Below are 18,909 nucleotides of genomic sequence, written 5' to 3' on the forward strand. Positions count from 1 at the left end.
ATTGGTCTTCAAAATTTATTTTCTAAAAAACAAGTTTAATTTGATCATGTGACAAACCTACTGTTAGTGGAGTTATGTTCAATATTGACATTATCACGATAATACTAAAACTTCAAGGATTGTCTTTATTTTGTAATTACAAACAAAATGGATCACTCACTTGTTAACAGTTTGTACCTTGTAATCATAAAAGTTATAACAATCATGATTTATAATTCCTAAAACAAAGGATGATCTAAAGCAGATGCTTCAACACTACAGAATTAACAAATATATATACCGGTAAAACATGTCAAACACACTAAATACAATATATTAAATAATTGTAGAAAAAACCAACTCATATACAGTGTATATCTGGCTAATAAATGAAATTGTTACTGTTCTCAATCATGAAATATTGAGGAATGACATCAACTCATTGATGACTCAAATAGGAAAACTAATATACAAAACAAAAACCTGTTTCAAAGAATAAATGCTGCAGTGTAGCTACTTAGATTAAGTTGTATTCATATAGTATTAGGTTTGGCGGTATAGTTACTTAGGTTTTGGGAGGATATAGCCCTTGCACACCACAGGCCCCTCCTTGTGGAGCAGAAGTGCCGCCCATACACATGTCTGCACCTTTTTGCCTTTCCTTCCATGATGGGAGAATAGGTTTTTGTCCACGTCTTCGCCCTCTTTAGGAGCCACCAGTTCCATCGGCGGATCCTGCACATTCATGAACCAGCAAAGCTCCACACACTTTTGGACGTAACTAATGACCCTCTGATCCTGTCGGACCTTATCGTCTTGTAACACTTTAGGAAGTCTTTCTTTGATGAATATCTTTAAAGATAGAATCATTTTTTCTTGGAAAAAAATATATATGAATATTCATTACTTCAGAAATGAATTTTTAAGATATTTTTCTAACAAACAATATTTTCAAGTTGTAATAGAAACATTGACAGAATACACCCATGTACATGTAGTTTATGGCTTTATTAACACTAAAAAATACCCTGATATTTCACTGTTTATATATCATTATATCTACCTGAGCCTGATATTTGACAGTCTCCGCTGATGCCGCCTTTCTGAGTTCTTTGGAATGTCTCTCCACTGTCTGGTCTAGTGCACCCTGGGAAGGCTTCTCTACTTTATGATCTCCAGCTTCGGGGGGACTTTGGTCGACCTCCATTTTCTCTTCCGAGTCAGATGTTTTGGTCTGCAAGGAATTTTACTTGAAATGACTACTTAAGAATAAATTTAAGTCTCTAAACCTGATTAGATTCAAGCAATTGTTACAACAACATCGTCATTTGAGCTGTCAAACAGGGACAATACCTTTCATTTTCAATATTTTAGAGGAAAATTAGCAACAATTAAGAAAAGACATTGAAAGTTATCTCATTTATACAGAAGTATAAGTCCCTACCTGTGGTGTGTCCGCTGTGTTTTGTTTCAGGGCCTCTTTGATCTTGTTCTCCAGTTCCTGTAGTTGTTCACAGGACTTTTCTCTACAGAAGCTGAAGGCTTCCTACAGACACGTAGCACAGATCTAATATTTGGTCATTCTGAATCACTGAATTCATCTTTATTAAATAATTCATGCAATATGACTTTTCGTTTTTGTTTGTATCAAAGAAAATGCATGCAACTTTATCATTATTTAAAAGACTATTTGTAAGTACTACTGTGGTTTCGTTAGTACTTCATGTATTTATATACATCAATTTTTGTAGATTTAATTTTGAGGATATGTAAAAAATGAGAAACACGGTCTTTGAAATTTTCAAATATTGTGCTTTGATGAAAATTTGATGTCAAGGATGAAATCAATGAGATCCACCAATTGATGTTTAACAAGAAGTATTCAGAATACCTTAGAATTTAACAAAAATGAAAATAATTTTTGAGAAAACTCTAGAATAGTTGTATTCTGCAAACATCTGACTTTTTCATACATGTATTATATACTTGCCGTGACAAGGGTTTGTAGTATGGACAGAATATTTGGGTACAATTCGTCATCATCGTCACCCTCTTTAGCTATGGTTGAATCTTTAAAGGCCTCAAATGCCTCTGACCACTCGTCATCAAACAGCTGACTGTACATCTCCCCCAGTCTTGTGGGGCGGTGGGAGTCACTCAGGTCTGCGATGTTTGGGTTTCCCTCCGTCAGCTGTTGACTTGCAAATTTACTCAGTCTGGGTAAGTATAAAAGATACAGTATATAAGGCCATAATATGATTTATATGCATTCAATGCCCATCAGTTGTTGGCTCACAAATTTACTCAACCTTAAAAATAAATTGTGTTCAAATTTCTAATCCAAGTCCAATGCCTAAAACATAGACAGACTCACTATTAATATGAATTTCACTTTTCCTATGTATCGTCCGTTTAAAAAAGGAAGAGAGAGACCAAGGTGAATTTTTCCACAGAGCCAGGCCAACATTTTATCACACAGAGAGAGTGAATGCATGTAAAATGATATGTGATCTAATCTCAGTAAATTTTAAAACTAAACCACTCTCTTTTTAAATGACTTGCCTTGTAGAGAGTTCCTCTACTTCCTGGGTTTTTAACTGAAGGTCCGACTGCATCTCGTAGAATTGTGTCTTCCGCACAACAACATATAAATTTTGGTCTGGACCCTGTAAATGAGGTAATCAAGGTGTATCAAAACACATACCAGTATATATTCTCTCTCGATTTACAGAATTTTGGTTAAAGAAGGGTCTTGTCAGGAATGTTAATAACGACAATGTAATAACAAAATAAAAGTTCCCTTTTATCTATATAGAAGATAAATAAATAAGTTTTGCTATAAAAATATCAGGCCTTTTTTTTTTTAGATTACAAACTGTACATGTTATTTAAAAAATGAATGAAAAACCACCTTATTGTGACAAACAGAATGTTTCTGGATAATAGAATAGAGACAATTAAATTTGATAAACTTCATTTACTTTGGTAATAACATTTGTATATGGGTCAGGAATTTGTTTTTTTATTTTCTTTAAAACTAATATATATATATATATATATATATATATATATATATATATATATATATATATATATATATATATATATATATATATATATATATATATATATATATAATTTTTAAAGCATTGGCTTTAAATTTGCGCTGATTTTGATTACTAACTGGGGACTAGGGATGGATAGATTACTTTTTACAGAGTTCATTGAAAGTCAAAGCAAGGAAATGAATCAAAACACTTTAGCTCTCGCTACATGTAAAGATAGCATCAGGCAACAATAAGTCATGTTTTTAGACTAAAAAAGGTGTCCAAATCACAAGCTATCCATTAAGTTTTACCAATTTGTCAAATCAAATTTATACAACGTTCTGACATTTACATTTGCTTTCCTTGCAAGCTCTAGGAGATTTTCTGCAATTAGTAATGTTCCATATTCCATCCAGATGTCGCTGTAGTGACCGTCAAACATCTCTGGTTTGAGGTTTGTCAGGTATCTATACAGCGCCCTCTCTCTCACATCCTCTGGTACATCCTCCGCCTTATCAATGTTCACTGTCACATAGTTTAATACATTCTGTAAAATTGTAAAACATAAATCACTCATCAATTTAATCATTACTTGCCTTCTCAGCAAATTATTTTTATCACTTTGATAGACTTAGTGCCCTTAGTCAAGTGATTTGATTAGAACATAAATGTGGTTTTTGAACAAATACACACTGGGTGTTTGCATCCATATTAAGATTGCTGTTACAGACTTTTGGGAGGACCAAGTAAGTTAAACCATCGCAGATCTGAACTCACAGCGTGCGGGAATGAGCTCCTGAGCACGGCATGACAGGTAAACATATGGACAAGGTCCTGTTGAGCCTCCTCAAACTCCTCCGAGTCTTTATTGTCTTCTTTATTGAGCAACTCAAACAGTGTCAGAATTTGTTTCTTAAGAGAAATGACAGTTTCGTTAATTTCCTGCAATGGTCAACTATTCAAGATATAGGACAAATGTCAGACACTGAAGCATTTATTTTCAAAAAACTCTACCACTGGACCCGCATACCTCCTTCCCTTTTGGTGACTGCTCATCTGCCTTTGTTATGTCTGTTGCTTCAGCAGGAGTCGGGGGGCTGAGTTCTGTTGGCAGCCCATCAATTACTGGATCGATAGGGGCCAGTTCAGCATGGAATTGTTGGCTACTGTCTGCTGAATTCTGTAATGTTGTGTCATGATTTTTCGAATATAACAAATGAACTGAAGGTGTACATCTACTCTAGACTCTGTTATGTCTCTGTGGATATCTTACTTTGAGGAGAATTGATTAAAACTTAAAACCTTACAATACCTGTAAATTGCCATTTTGTGAATCCACGTAGTCTGACCCCTACGACAAAAATACAGAACTTTTTGGTAAAAACATAGATAAATAAAAATTAAAGAATGTTGGGGTTTTTGAAGAAATGTAAACACATCACAAAAATTAATTTAAATATTTTTTTTAGCATAGGAATGAAAAATAGGATCTCTAGCGTTTTCCAAGAAAGTTCGAGACTTGTACAATTATCTACATATCATTTATTTGAAAACTGACCTTAACATCTTGGGTTATTTCAGTGGTTTTCTCCCCTCCTCCCTGTCCATCTGGGGAACTTTGTCTCAAAACTTCTCGCTGTATAAAAAAGTATAAGATTTAGAAATATTAGATGGACAAGAGAGAGAATGAGAGAGAGAGAGAGAGAGAGAGAGAGAGATACGTACTGCAATTACTATTTTGTGCTTCTCTATACAATCAATGTATTCCCTCCAAGCCAGGCTGCTATTCGTTTCTCGCAGTGTACAAGCATCCAATAGTATCACAGCTAGATTTGGTTTGTAAGTTCTATGTTCTTCTGTAACTTTTTCCTCTTTGAATGGGACAACTGGCCCTAAGCTTGGGATCCCATGGGTCACATTGGATGAGAGTTGGACCTTTGCTGCCTTTAGGTCTTTATATTCTTGAAATGCTTGTTCATAATTTTTATCATTCTCATACCGCTTCAGAACTTCCATTATATACTCTTTCTTGTAAATTACAGGATAACCCGTAGATAATTTAGGCTACAAAATTTATATACATATATTTTACAAAATAAGAAAGCTATAGAAATAAACTGCAGCTATACAATTTGAACTGCATTGGTTTTAATGTAAATGTATAGGAATTATACAACACATACTTTTACAATGTTAACAATGACAGATACACAAGGAATACATTGATATGCATTTACATCTACAATGTACCAAGTATTTCCCTCTATTTCTTAAGAAAACCTATTGTGAATTATAGCTCTCGAGAAACTGACAGGTCTGAAATCTAACCAATGCAGTTTATACATCGAAACCTTCAACAACCTCAGAAAAATCACGAATATAACACAGGTTAATGTATTTTTTTCTAGTTTAAGTGACCCGCTTTATAAATTAATCTATGTCTCCAAACTAAAATTAAAAATCAAGAGACACAAAAATCGATGCGAAAATTCAAAGTTATTATTGTACACAATGTATTCCGACTGAAGGCAAGGAAGTTAATTAATCAAAAGAGCAATAGAGTATTGAAAATTAATCATAAATATAAATAAATAAATGACAACTCAATTATAAGTGAAAAGAATAACCTTGAAGTAAAACAGTATCACGAACAATTGAACGGAAATATACTTCATATTTACAGTAAAAGATACTTACCATCGGTGCTTGTTTATCTGCCATGATGATTTATAAAACGAAAGTAGAATATTTACTTGTATGGAGACCGACAAGGGTCACTAATATTAGGTTTGCTGCAGGTGAAAAATTAAGTTGATATGCCGTAGTCAGGGGTATAGCGAGAACGGAATGAATAATATTTTTACATATTTCTTTTTGTAGAAGCTCTACAAAGCAATATCAATTAGATGTACGAATTGGTATTCTTCTATATTCTAAATTTAGAACGGGTAAAACTATATAAATTACATGTAGGCTACCTAATGAGATAGGTAGATGGTTTAATATTCCCAGAGAAAACAGAATTTGTAAATTATGTGCCTGCAATAACTACAATTAGCAGCTATTACAGAGAAGAAAATCATTACACACTGACACGGGTTTTGTTTCTTTCTGCATTGCCAACTACCTTCATACCCGTATAAATCGCAAAATTAAAATTGATATTTTCTGAGACATTTAAATATTGACCTTTGCAAGAAATAGACGAGAGAATTCTGAAATATGACTTCATTACAAGTTCATATACAGGAGTGCCAGAATCTATCCCCCCCCCCCCACCACACACACATTGTAAAATGGTGTTCCCGTGGTATGATTTTTAAAATAAAAACATTGAATGCTATTAAGAATAACGTTGACCGATATATAAAATGCTTTTAAAAATAAGCTAACATTATCACAACAGTGTCGTATATTTTTATAACCTTAGATCTATAACTTCCGCGTCGGAAAACTACATTCAAAAATTTATAAATAAATAAAGATAAATTAAAAATACATTATGGCGAACCATTCGCGCATTAAATTTGATGAGTTGGTAATTAAGTTTTTGGCTATTTTATATCCCGTCGTTATGTGATGGTGCCTGTTGTTATGTTTTATATCCCGTCGTTATGTGATGGTGCCTGTTAAGTTATGTTGTATATCCCGTCGTTATGTGATGGTGCCTGTTGTTATGTTGTATCGGTTTGTTATATCCCGTCGTTATGTGATGGTGCCTGTTTTTATGTTGTATCGGTTTGTGATATCCCGTCGTTATGTGATGGTGCCTGTTGTTATGTTGTATCGGTTTGTTATATCCCGTCGTTATGTGATGGTGCCTGTTGTTATGTTGTATATCCCGTCGTTATGTGATGGCGCCTGTTGTTATGTTTTATATCCCGTCGTTATGTGATGGCGCCTGTTGTTATGTTTTATATCCCGTCGTTATGTGATGGTGCCTGTTGTTATGTTGTATATCCCGTCGTTATGTGATGGTACCTGTTGTTATGTTGTATATCCCGTCCTTATGTGATGGTACATGTTGTTATGTTATATATCCCGTCGTTATGTGATGGTGCCTGTTGTTATGTTTTATATCCCGTCGTTATGTGATGGTGCCTGTTGTTATGTTTTATATCCCGTCGTTATGTGATGGTGCCTGTTGTTATGTTGTATATCTCGTCGTTATGTGAGGGTGCATGTTGTTATGTTTTATATCCCGTCGTTATGTGATGGTGCTTGTTGTTATGTTGTATCGGTTTGTTATATCCCGTCGTTATGTGATGGTGCCTGTTGTTATGTTTTATATCCCGTCGTTATGTGATGGTGCCTGTTGTTATGTTTTATATCCCGTCGTTATGTGATGGTATACAGTTGTTGACTGGGGGTCGAGGGCAACAGTTGATCTGTCGGACCGGCTCATAAACTGTTGCCCAAGGCCGAAGGCCGCGGGCAACAGTTTGCAAGCCGGTCCGACAGATCAACTGTTGCCCGAGACACAGTCAACAACTGTTTTGTTATACCCCTTCTAATCAATAACACGTTTTCGCGGAATGTGACGTCACCGGTCAACAGTCTTTTTTAACAGTCGATTTTAACAGTTCCAATCCAACAGTTCCAGTCCAACAGTCAATATGCTGGACTTTTTTTCGTATAGAGTTATATAGTAACTGTTTTACAGGGGTATAACAATGCCTGTTGTTATGTTGTATCGGTTTGTTATATCCCGTCGTTATGTGATGGTGCCTGTTGTTATGTTTTATATCCCCGTCGTTATGTGATGGCGCCTGTTGTTATGTTGTATCGGTTTGTTATATCCTGTCGTTATGTGATGGTGCCTGTTGTTATGTTGTATCGGTTTGTTATATCCCGTTGTTATGTGATGGTGCTTGTTGTTATGTTGTATCGATTTGTTATATCCCGTCGTTATGTGATGGTGCCTGTTGTTATGATGTATCGGTTTGTTTTATCCCGTCGTTATGTGATGGTGCCTGTTGTTATGTTGTATCGGTTTGTTATATCCCGTCGTTATGTGACGGTGCCTGTTGTTATGTTGTATCGGTTTGTTATATCCCGTCGTTATGTGATGGTGCCTGTTGTTATGTTGTATCGGTTTGTTATATCCCGTCGTTATGTGACGGTGCCTGTTGTTATGTTATATATCCCGTCGTTATGTGATGGTGTCTGTTTTTATGTTGTATCGGTTTGTTATATCCCGTCGTTATGTGATGGGGCCTGTTGTTATGTTGTATCGGTTTGAGGATGTGATTTCATAAGTCAAAGAAAAAAAAATAAACATTTATTGATTAGATCTTGGGCAAAATGCTGCGTTTCATATTAAAGCAACATTTTGGTCTGAAGGTCATACAATACACCTGATGCTAGATACTTAGAGCTTTTGTTTTGAGTAAGAAAAAACCCCCACATGCATATGAAGTCTGATCTTGATGCTACATGTGACACAGAAGTCAACAAATAAATTTATTATAGAAGCTCGAGAAAATGTCCAACGAAATAGCAAGTTGTGTTTTGTTCGTATGAACAAACTGGTCATAAATTGGTTTAAGTTAATCAAAATATAGACCTCCAGTAGGGAGATAAGTTATATATTTATGAACATGTACATTGATTATAGAATTTGACCAAATAAATCAAATTTTTTGTGACATTCTACCACAAATGGTATCTTGCATATGAGAGCAATATTTTTAACCGAATATTTCTCGGTTTTTCAGATTAAGCTAATTCATACAAATGCGTAATATTACTCAATAGTTACTGTATTACATTCTGACCGGGTACATAATCCGAAACTGTCCCTTGGTAGTTTTAACTTTTAGTTACATGTGTTCGATCATAAGCCAAGTACATAATTTCATAGCTTCATGTATCCTAAAAATAACTTTTTTTTATTGATTTTGTAATGAGTATACAAGTCATGTTATAGATGGGGTAAACAAGTACAATGTAATATGGGTAAAGCAGTCATCCAGTTTATCTATTGCGATTCCTCTCCTCCGGAAGAACGTATCCCTTACACACCAGGGGTCCGTTGTCATGGAGAAGAAGCGCCGGCCACACACACACCTCCACGATCTTCCCACGGCGTCCATGGAAGGAGAATAAGGCCTTGTCCACCAGTTGTCCTTGTTTAGGTGAGATGATCACCATTGGTGGGTCCTGCATACACATGTACCAACAAAGCTCTACACACTTCCTGACGTACGTCACCACGCGGACGTCTGCTCGGATGATCTCGTCTGGTATCAGGGCGGGGAGCTCAGTGTCTATGAACAGCTGAAAACATATATTGTTCAAGAATAGTATCCACATATATTATAAATACCTATGATATCCTATTACTCTATTTTTATCATACCATTGACAATATCTTCACTTACCTTTGACTTGCTTTTGGCTGTCGTGGAGGCCACTGCTTTACTGAAGTTTTTGGCGTGTCTGACAAGATTTGGGTACTCCACACTGTTTCTGTACACTCTGTCCTCTGGATTCACATCACCAGGTTCTGCTTTCTCTTCTTGTTTCCTCTCGGATCGATTTCCATCTTCTAAAGTTTCTTGTTTTGGTTTTTGGTTAGATGGCTCCTGATTGTTTTTCTTAGCATCGATTTCGTTGTCAGTGCTCAGATCTTTATCCAGTGGTAGAATTTGTTGGCCGTTTTCGTCCCCATGTTCTTGAGTAGTCATTATCTGATCATATTTCTGCTCTTCCTCATTATCTGCTTCCAGTTTGTTTGGATTTTCCTTCGCAATAGGTGGCGTTGAAAGTTTTTCTGATGACCCATTCCCTCCATCGGTCTCTCTGTTATGTTTTTCCTCGTCTTCCTCTTTATTCCTCTTCTCCGTAGTGCTGCTGTCTCCAAAGGACTCCGTTTGTTCTTTATTTTCAAGAGAAGGTATTTCTTCGCTGTTAACTCTACTATCCTTCTCTGAAGCCGCATCGTCTCTCTTTACAACAAACATTCATACGTATTTAATGACGCAATCTTAAATAAAAGCTCTTTTGACAGAAAAAGCTTTTAAAAACTTTAAAAACGGAAAATATACCTTTGGTTTTTCAAACCCTAAAGTGACGGCGAAACTATCTTCAAGGTAAATCTTCTGTCTCTTAAATTGGTCTTTACAAAATTCGAAGATATTCTAAAAGAAGAAGAAAGCGGTTGCTGAATTGGCGCCAAATCATTGGTTTAGCTGAGGACAACGCCTATACACGTAAACGTAAAACTGGTACTACCGTCAATATGTTCTGCAGCGTATAAAGCGTGTCGGGAAGGACGTTGTTACCATCATCTTCTGTTTTGGGTTTGAAGGCCTCGAATGCCTCCGACCACTCGTCATCAAACAGCTGACTGTACATCTCCCCCAGTCTTGTGGGGCGGTGGGTGTCACTCAGGTCCGCGATGTTGGGGTTTCCCTCCGTCAGCTGTTGACTGGCAAATTTACTCAGTCTATGTAGTATACAGTATAAGGTGGTTATTAAATTTATATGTACATGAATTTAATGCATGTCTTCTGAATCATACACTTTACCTTTTGGGGTTGTCTCTTATGTTTAATGTACATATCTGATTGAATATGAACAGACTTTCATAAAAAAAAATATCTTCATGACCTTTTCATTTTTGTAACGTCAATATTTTTATTCTTTTTTCCAACATACAAAAGCATATTGTATTTTTCGAAACTATAATTTATCGTTAGTCTTATATTATTACGGTATTTGGTACAAATAGTATATTCAAAATTTAAACTTTAAGTAACCTCATAGACAGTTCTTCAATTTCCTCCTCTTTCTCCTTCAACTGATTTTGCATCTTGTAGAATTCAAGTCTTTTCATTATGATATTTTGTTTCAGATCGGGTCCCTATCATAGAATGCGAATTCGTGAATTAATAGAAATTCAATTATCAAAATCAGATCCTTTAAAACTTGTATACATTCTATTGCAAAATACTTCTTAAAACACAAATTGTTTCTCTTTTTATCTACCTTGGCCTTTTGGGCTAGATCTAGCAGTTTTTCTGCTAAAACAAGTCTCCCAAAGTCTCTCCAAATCTCTGATAATTCTATTCCATATTTCCGCTCATCAACAGTAAGCAGAAAATGGAACAGAGCCGAGTGCCTCAATTTATGTGGGACATCGTTTGCGTCCTTGAACGTAGAGTCAACCAGAGCGAATATGTCCTACCCGAAATAAAATAAACCCAAATGAATCCTACTTTAAAAAAAACCAACATTTTAATTGAAGATTAGATCTTAAAAAAAGGCAAAGGATGAAATGAATTTCTTTCGGATTAAAAAAAAAATCTAAATGCATTCTTTTCAATTCCTTACTTGGTTAAAATATGGAGATGACAAGGACATTTTTACTGGTGCAGAAAGATTCATTTATTTTTTCACAATTTTCATCATATCATATACATATATATCATGATTTCCATAGTTTTTTTTAATTCGATATTTTGTTGTAAATTATTAGTTTAATAGACATAAAAGATCTATATAGCATCGATTTCTTTTATTTCATTATGAAATCCATCATCTAAAGTAATCAATCAAAATGGTCTACTTCTACGTCATTAAAAACAAATTAATATTATTGTCAAGATATTTTACTAGGAATTAAGTTAATATTTAATATTTTTTATCAAATCATATTTGATTACATGTTATAAAGAATTGTATACAACTATTTTGACATACGGCCCCCTCTGGAAATGCTGATTTCAGTTTACTCTGACACGTAAACAGATGTCGACACTCCTTGACCACCTCTGGCCTCGGGGCTCGGTCTGACCCCCAATTATCCTGTTCCAACAACCACTCGATAATGTTTCCGTTCGACTTCCTAGGCCGTTTGCTTTGAGAACCAGTAAAAGGCTGCTGTCTCTGAGAATATAAACACAGACATAAATACTGTTTAACCTCTGTTTTAAGTAGACAGTATACTCTGTCCAGTGGAAATGTGGGCTAGTTTATATATACCTTCTTCTCTGGGTCGGACTGAGAGCTTGTGGTGAGTGTGAGATATTCAGATACAGCGTCCCTCCATCTGCTGTAGCCGGGAACCCTGTCGGAAACAGCAGACATCACGGCGTACAGCGCCGGAGCCTGCTTTTTGTTGCTTTCTTTCACGGAATCAAGGTCACCAGACGACATTTTCCCTTGTTTTCTTTGTTCCTAATCAAAATAAATCCAATTTAATCAAGAATTTCAATTCATTTTTTTATCTTCTTTTTTACGACATATTAGAAATTGTTGACGTCGAGAAATATTTTAAAATCCCATAAAAGGTATTTAATATAGATCTCAGCTCTTCCTGTTCTTATTTAGGTCAAAAACACAATAAACTAACGATAAAATGATGCTAAGAATGCAGTTCAGAGCTTATAATAGTGTTACATTCTTATATAAACTTTTAATGCAACAGCAAAAAAAAAAAAATAACGAGTTGTTAAATAGAGCTCTATTTACCGGACAGCCTGTTTCTCTTGCAACTTTAAGAAGATGTTCATATTCCCCCAAAGCGATTTCTAGGTTTCCGCCAATCAGAAGTTCATCTTTATGCATGCTACAATTCCTTAACAGATCCTCAATGGCTGGGTAATCGGCATTCTGATCAAAGAAACAGACAGATATGTATAAATTAATTAAAATCAATAAACGATATTTGCATTGAATTATAATTATAGGTGGTTACTTTTTTAAAATTTATAATTAAACAACCATGTAACTGTTATATGATTAATTTTAGTGTACCTCGATAAACACAACTTGATTTATTTCGTTTGTAAATGTATTTTCTGATCGTTGGTTTAGTTGTTCCATTTTTTCTTGCTGGAATTAAAAACATGAATTGTATCATTAATGGTTAAAATCATCATGATTTTATCATTTTATTATTTCGATATATACTATAGTAGCTTACCCCTCGCTCTGCACTGGTCTGTTCGGCTGCAAAATTTTCCTTATCCCGCCTTTCACTTATTTTCTCCTTTGTGTGCAATGATGAGTCCTTATAATTTTCAACTTTTGGTTCATGTGTTTGTGATGTACAAGTTGTCTCAACGTGTTGCTCCGTAGAAGCAGTGTCGTCTATACTACCCTTCTGATCAGCTCGTGTTGATTGTGTCGGAGACTGTGGATCTACAGGAGGGTCGTCGTTGTCACTATCAATAATGGTTATAAGGTGTTTTGTTCCAGATTGCGACATCTATACTGGTCAAGTTTGGTTGTCTTTATACCGAACAAACCGAAAGTAGAAAATTAAAATTGTGTGCAATCACTGACAAAGTGAAACACAAAGCGAGAAAAGAGTATAGCAGATGAGATTTATATAAATTATTTACCGTTTAAAAACTCTTACAATGCCTGTTTCAGTTGTTTAGTTGGTAAGTGACAGAAATCATTCTAAATTCACTGCTTGTTCGTATCTGCTTTCAACTTCCTTGTTTTGATTTTGTTACATGCACATGAAAGAGTTGTCGGACTTTAGGCCAGTTCTCCTTAAACATTGATCATAGACACTGGTGTATGATGTATATAATAAAAAAATAAATTCTTTCGGTATCTATGTTCATTTAAAAAAATAGTCTGTGTATCATCAATTGAATAAGTATATAAACCGTGAGAATTTTTATCCTCTGTATATTTTATTTTGAAAATAACAATTGTCTTGCAAAGCATGAGGCAACATATTTATTTACGTCAGAAAATATGGATCTGCTTTGGTATTTAACACATTACTGATCGACACATTTTATTGAGTAACCACGTAATCAATCATGTATTAAAAGAAAATCTTTTTAAGTGAAGGGAACTCCTTTTTATAATGAAATACGACAATAACAAACCGGCTGTCAACCATCACAAATATCCCCTAAGTCTCGACAAGTATGGCATAATTTTGAACATATTTAATTGTAGAGTTAAGAAACTAAGTAAGTTGTCCGAAAACAGCCCACCATCTAATTTGAAGATTTGAACAAAACGTCGAATGTTTATCCTATTGTAAATTTAAACAAGAGGCCCATGGGGCCACATCGCTCACCTGAGCAACAATGGGCGTTCAAAAGATATTGTGCCATATGGTCCATCGGTAGAATAACAAAAAATAAATATTGTAAAGTATTCGAATTTTACACTTATTTTTGCATACACGTAATCTTTGACATTGAACCTTCATGAAATACTACTTTTTACCAGAATAAGAAAATCCTACGCAAGATATAAAACTAAACATTTGGTAGGGGTACACTGTTAAGTTGTTAACTTCCAATTCCCTATATTTTCGTTCTGCCCCCCCCCCCCCCTTTGTAAAGCGATCAAAATATATGAGAGCATATAGGTACATTTTTTTCAATAACTACTTACTAGTTATTGTATTTTTAAAAAAATATAATAGTTATTGTTTTTTATTTTAAAAATCCTACAAGTATAAATGTGAAGAAGAAAATCGTACCTCAATGTGCTCAATTCCTCAAATTAAAAACATTCAAAAATTTTATTTGTCTTCCCCATTATAATTTTCCGCTGTGATATTTTCTTAGGAATAGCGATAATTACTTTATCCCCGCAACAGAAATGTGTCAGAACTATGGACACTGTTTTAAAGACGTCGTTTTTATTTACTCGTGTCTGAAAAACTATCAAAATTGATGTAGATTTCACATTATTTATTGTATAAAGAGGGGGCCCCAGAGAGTAGGTATATACAGAATATCATTCTTATATTTTGTTTGTACAAGTATTTAACATACTATAATTGATATAGAATTTCTAATGTTCAACCAAAATTTCAGCGTCAATCGTAGAATTATAAGCAAGATACAGAGCTCACAGTTCGCTTAGGTTTGAGTCATATTTTGTTCACATGAGTTTATTACATTCAGCTTAAGATTTTTAACTTGGTATTTCCTATTCAGCATTTAAAATGGAAAAAAAGAATGGCTTAAGATTTTCAATTCTTTTATTCACTCAAGACCATTTCACTGGTATTTGAGGTTCAAAATAAGTTTATACCAATGAACACAAACACAGTCAAGGATCACATGTACAGTAGGAGTAATAATGACGAAAAAAGGTCAAGTTTACAATACAATAAGTTATTAAAGTTGGTTTCTGGAAGAACAGACTGAAAATTTTCTTAAATATTGACAAATTTTTTACTTTTTTAATCTTTACTTTTTAAGATCTGTGTACAAACATAGAATTGTGAGCAAATCTCTGTATCTTGCTCATAATTCGAAGCTTAACACTCAAATATGGTTAGTAAATAGAAATTGTAAACAATTAAACACAAGAAACATGCACTAAAACAAATAAAGAACACAATTTATTTTTTCGAAATGAATCAGATATATACATGTATATACCTACATATTTCCGTCAGCGATATCAAACTCTATTTAAACTGAATAAACTCGAGAAAATGCCGAGCATCTCAACAAAACCTATTGCATTAATCTACCATTACGCAAAAGATAATGCCAAATTACCGATAGAATGAATTGTATTTCAGTACTTTTTTGATACATCAGATTTTGCTTAATTTGCGCAGGTAAACAGTTAACTGTTTGATTTACCGAAGTCTCTGTTTGATTTGATACGTAAAAATCACGAAATACAGACGATAGTTCCCAGGTTACAAAGCATAAATAATTAAAACGAAACGAAAATCAGAACAAGCTAACACTAACGTCATGTGTGAAAACTGTCAACGCATTGAAATATTTAGCCTTAATTTACTTCACAAAATCGGCACCAATATATTTTGCATGTTTCAAAAATTTCCCTTCATACGCGAACTGTTGCATAGCAAGCAAATTCATCATAGTCAGATCGACCCTTTTTCGTATAATGTCATGGCCGCTTTAAACAAAGAACCTCGTTTTAGAAGTATGGAATACGAGTCTTGGTAAAATGGGTATGCAAACCCGGGCCGTGGCAAAATAAAAGCCGGGGCAGATCGGCAATCATCAATTCCAAATACGCATTATTTTGCAGCAATATTTACAGCGAATACAAATATACTGGTCCATCAAATATCCCGAAATTTTAATAAGATTGGCAGATTAATACCTGCCAATCTTTTGTTATGCCTACCCATTTTACCGTATTCCGAGCCCGAAGCTATTAAACTGATTGAAACACGCCTTTCCTTTATTATTATTTTCGTAATAACTCAGATCTGAAACAGAATTAGCACTTAATTTTTGCAATTTATATTTTCCTTCCCATAAGGATAATTTATGCTAAACTACGTTGAATTGGACTCGGTAGTTTTTGAGAAGAAGATTTTTAAAAATGCACCCCCCTTTTTCTACAGTTTCAAGGTTTTTTCCGCTTTGAATACAGATCGAACTTTTATTTCTGCAATTCATATTCGCCCTCCCATAAGGATGCTTTGTGCCAAATTTGGTTGAAATTGGATAAGCAGTTTTAGAGAAGAAGTTCAAAATGTAAAAAGTTTACAGACGGACAGACAGACAGACGGACAGACAGACGGACAGACGGACGGACAGACGGACAGACGGACGACGGACAAAATGCAATCAGAATAGCTCACTTGAGCTTTCAGCTCAGGTGAGCTAAAAATTAAACCTGAAAATTAGAATGATATATTATGTCATACAGTAAATTTGATCATGTGCAATGAAAATATAAAGATCGATGTCAAACATTTTTTTTAATTGTTAGGAAAGTATGTAATTTGTGGATTTTACTTGAACGGAATGCAAAAGCACAGATACTGTTTCTAACTGCCATTGTGTCTTTACATACAAGATTTATAAATCTAAAATGGTTTGTAGATCTTGAAACACTTTATATGATGCCTTCGTACCTTAAAGGTAACATAAGATCTTTTTTTTTAGATGTATTCTTACATGCACAATTGTAAATATATATCTGAGTTTTAAAACAAGGCTTGAATTTTTTTTTAAATGCTGTAAACATTTCATTGTAATAACATCATTGTTAAATGTATTATAATAATGGTAAACTTGATATGTTTTCTTTTTTTCTTTTTATATTGTTTTTTGTTATATACCAGTTTTATGACTTTGGATATGGTTGAATGAATATGTAATTGGATACTCCTGATCAATAATTGCTATGGTATTTATTAAATAAAACTATAAACGCAAATTCAAGTGCGAGAGTCAGTCTAGTCATATCATTTTTCAAAATCATATCTCGCACAAGAATCTTTATAAAAATAATCAAAACTCCAAAACCGACAAAAACCAACCGCAACACGCAAGTATAAAGTAATCAGATTTGATTTCCCATGCATAACTATCTAATCATTATTCATCTTAACAAATGCAAGATGGTAATGTTACATTATCTCGTAATTACAAAACGACAACGTACCTTATGGACCTAAATTATTTTATCGAAACAAAGCAAACCTGAAGTACTCACTAATTACAGATAGTATAGAATAGATTTTGTCACGAAAAATATTCAAGATTATTCTTTATTACATTAAATCCTGCATGAATGAGAGGAAACAAATGGCATATAAATTATCGTCTATAGAACTTTGTGTTAATATTAAGTTTACTGATGATTGAACGAAGCTTCTTATATTCCGTTTAGTAATTATAAATTGTGTTACAGAGGAATACCACTGTGGGCTCTTTGAACTAATGCAACGGGAAACTTACAAAAAGGCTAACCATTTCTCTTTTGAAAATTTTGAAAACATTTTTTTTTATATTCCTATGTGAAAAATCGACCCCCTTCGATTGTAGTTCCTCCCCACTCCTAGAATCATGATTTGAACAAAGATGAATTAACACTTCGTTAGGTTGCCTCCAAACACATTTCCGTCTCATTGATTTTGAAGACAAAATAAAAAAAAATCTCAGTATATTTCTATGTTAGAATATGACCACATTCCTTACCCTTGGGTATTATAATAAGAATAATATCCATTATTCAATAATTCTTAACTACATGTATCTCCACTTGAAAGCGAGCGTGTTCCTTCATTTCAATAAACTTGAACTCCTTCTACCCAATTTTGCTTTGTGCCAAGTTGGATTAAAATTGTTAAAATTTGCCCAAAGGTTCTGGAGAAGACGAACAGACGGAGAGACGGACGCCGAACGAAAAGTGTTTATAAGGCTCAATTTGAGCTTTTAGGGACTAGGCAAAATTTATCACAATGATGGGACCGGTACAAATAAAAATATCTATTTAAAATATTGACATGTCCCATGGCTTTCATATTGAAAAAAAATTTGTTTCACATGCCTTTTGGCTTAAAAAAAGTTAATGTCCCATAGATAATCATATACTTCTTCATAAGTAAACTGGCATAGAAGATAGGATTTTTTTTCATCCTGGTGACAATTAATAGGCTTTAGCTAATAACTGAGATAGGAATAAATACTTTAAAACAGTTTCATTTTAATCATTTAATTCATAAACTGGAAGCAATTTGCTGATTCTATGAAATTAAATTAAGCAACCTGACTTATATAACCCAATTTAAAAAAAAGAATATTTTTCTTTTAAATGTAGTTAACATGAAAACAAATGCAGGTAAAATAATTTACAAAATCTCTAAAATCCCACGTTTATGCTCCTTTCTTCTTAAGTGATATTTTTAGATGTATTTATATACATAGTTGAACCCCCTTCCCCCATTTTCAATTAATAATCTCCATTAACATTACATGTAGGATATGTAAATGTACATTTGACCATCAAAATTACATGTGTACTACTATTGATATGAACAAGAATCATCATATTTTTACCCTTTGTATATATGCATAAAAAATATAACATTTTTCATGAAATTCTTATCTGTCTTCAACTACTCTGGGTGTTTTAAATTTAACGCAGGCATCACACTTGTAGGTCT

At 34.0% G+C, this 18,909-nt stretch overlaps 2 protein-coding genes across 4 annotated transcripts; both read right to left on the minus strand.

The window, feature by feature from the left end:
• Positions 1–111: 111 nt before the first annotated feature.
• On the minus strand, positions 112–5,784 carry LOC128191666 (uncharacterized). 3 transcript variants are annotated; one of them, XM_052863849.1, is made up of 12 exons: positions 5,724–5,784; positions 4,752–5,090; positions 4,585–4,662; positions 4,339–4,377; positions 4,057–4,206; positions 3,804–3,938; positions 3,379–3,573; positions 2,542–2,645; positions 1,970–2,195; positions 1,424–1,525; positions 1,043–1,213; positions 112–831 (listed from the first exon to the last, which is right to left on the minus strand). In XM_052863849.1, the coding sequence occupies exons 1-12, from the start codon at positions 5,745–5,747 to the stop codon at positions 541–543; spliced, it is 1,854 nt and encodes a 617-aa protein (XP_052719809.1). In that variant the 5' UTR covers positions 5,748–5,784; the 3' UTR covers positions 112–540. The 3 variants fall into 3 exon arrangements, with proteins under 3 accessions (XP_052719809.1, XP_052719810.1, XP_052719811.1); XM_052863850.1 differs by having other exon boundaries at positions 1,424–1,521; positions 1,966–2,195; XM_052863851.1 differs by having other exon boundaries at positions 4,761–5,090; positions 5,724–5,783.
• Positions 5,785–8,476: 2,692 nt separating this feature from the next.
• On the minus strand, positions 8,477–13,501 carry LOC128191665 (uncharacterized). Its single transcript, XM_052863848.1, has 12 exons — positions 13,379–13,501; positions 12,958–13,265; positions 12,789–12,866; positions 12,504–12,644; positions 12,015–12,209; positions 11,733–11,918; positions 11,019–11,213; positions 10,790–10,893; positions 10,263–10,476; positions 10,076–10,168; positions 9,410–9,976; positions 8,477–9,305 (listed from the first exon to the last, which is right to left on the minus strand). Exons 2-12 carry the CDS (start codon positions 13,240–13,242, stop codon positions 9,003–9,005), a joined length of 2,361 nt encoding a protein of 786 aa, XP_052719808.1. The 5' UTR covers positions 13,243–13,265; positions 13,379–13,501; the 3' UTR covers positions 8,477–9,002.
• Between the last annotated feature and the right edge of the window lie 5,408 nt (positions 13,502–18,909).

This window comes from Crassostrea angulata, chromosome 7 (genome assembly GCF_025612915.1).
Source record: "Crassostrea angulata isolate pt1a10 chromosome 7, ASM2561291v2, whole genome shotgun sequence".
Lineage (NCBI taxonomy): Eukaryota > Metazoa > Mollusca > Bivalvia > Ostreida > Ostreidae > Magallana > Magallana angulata.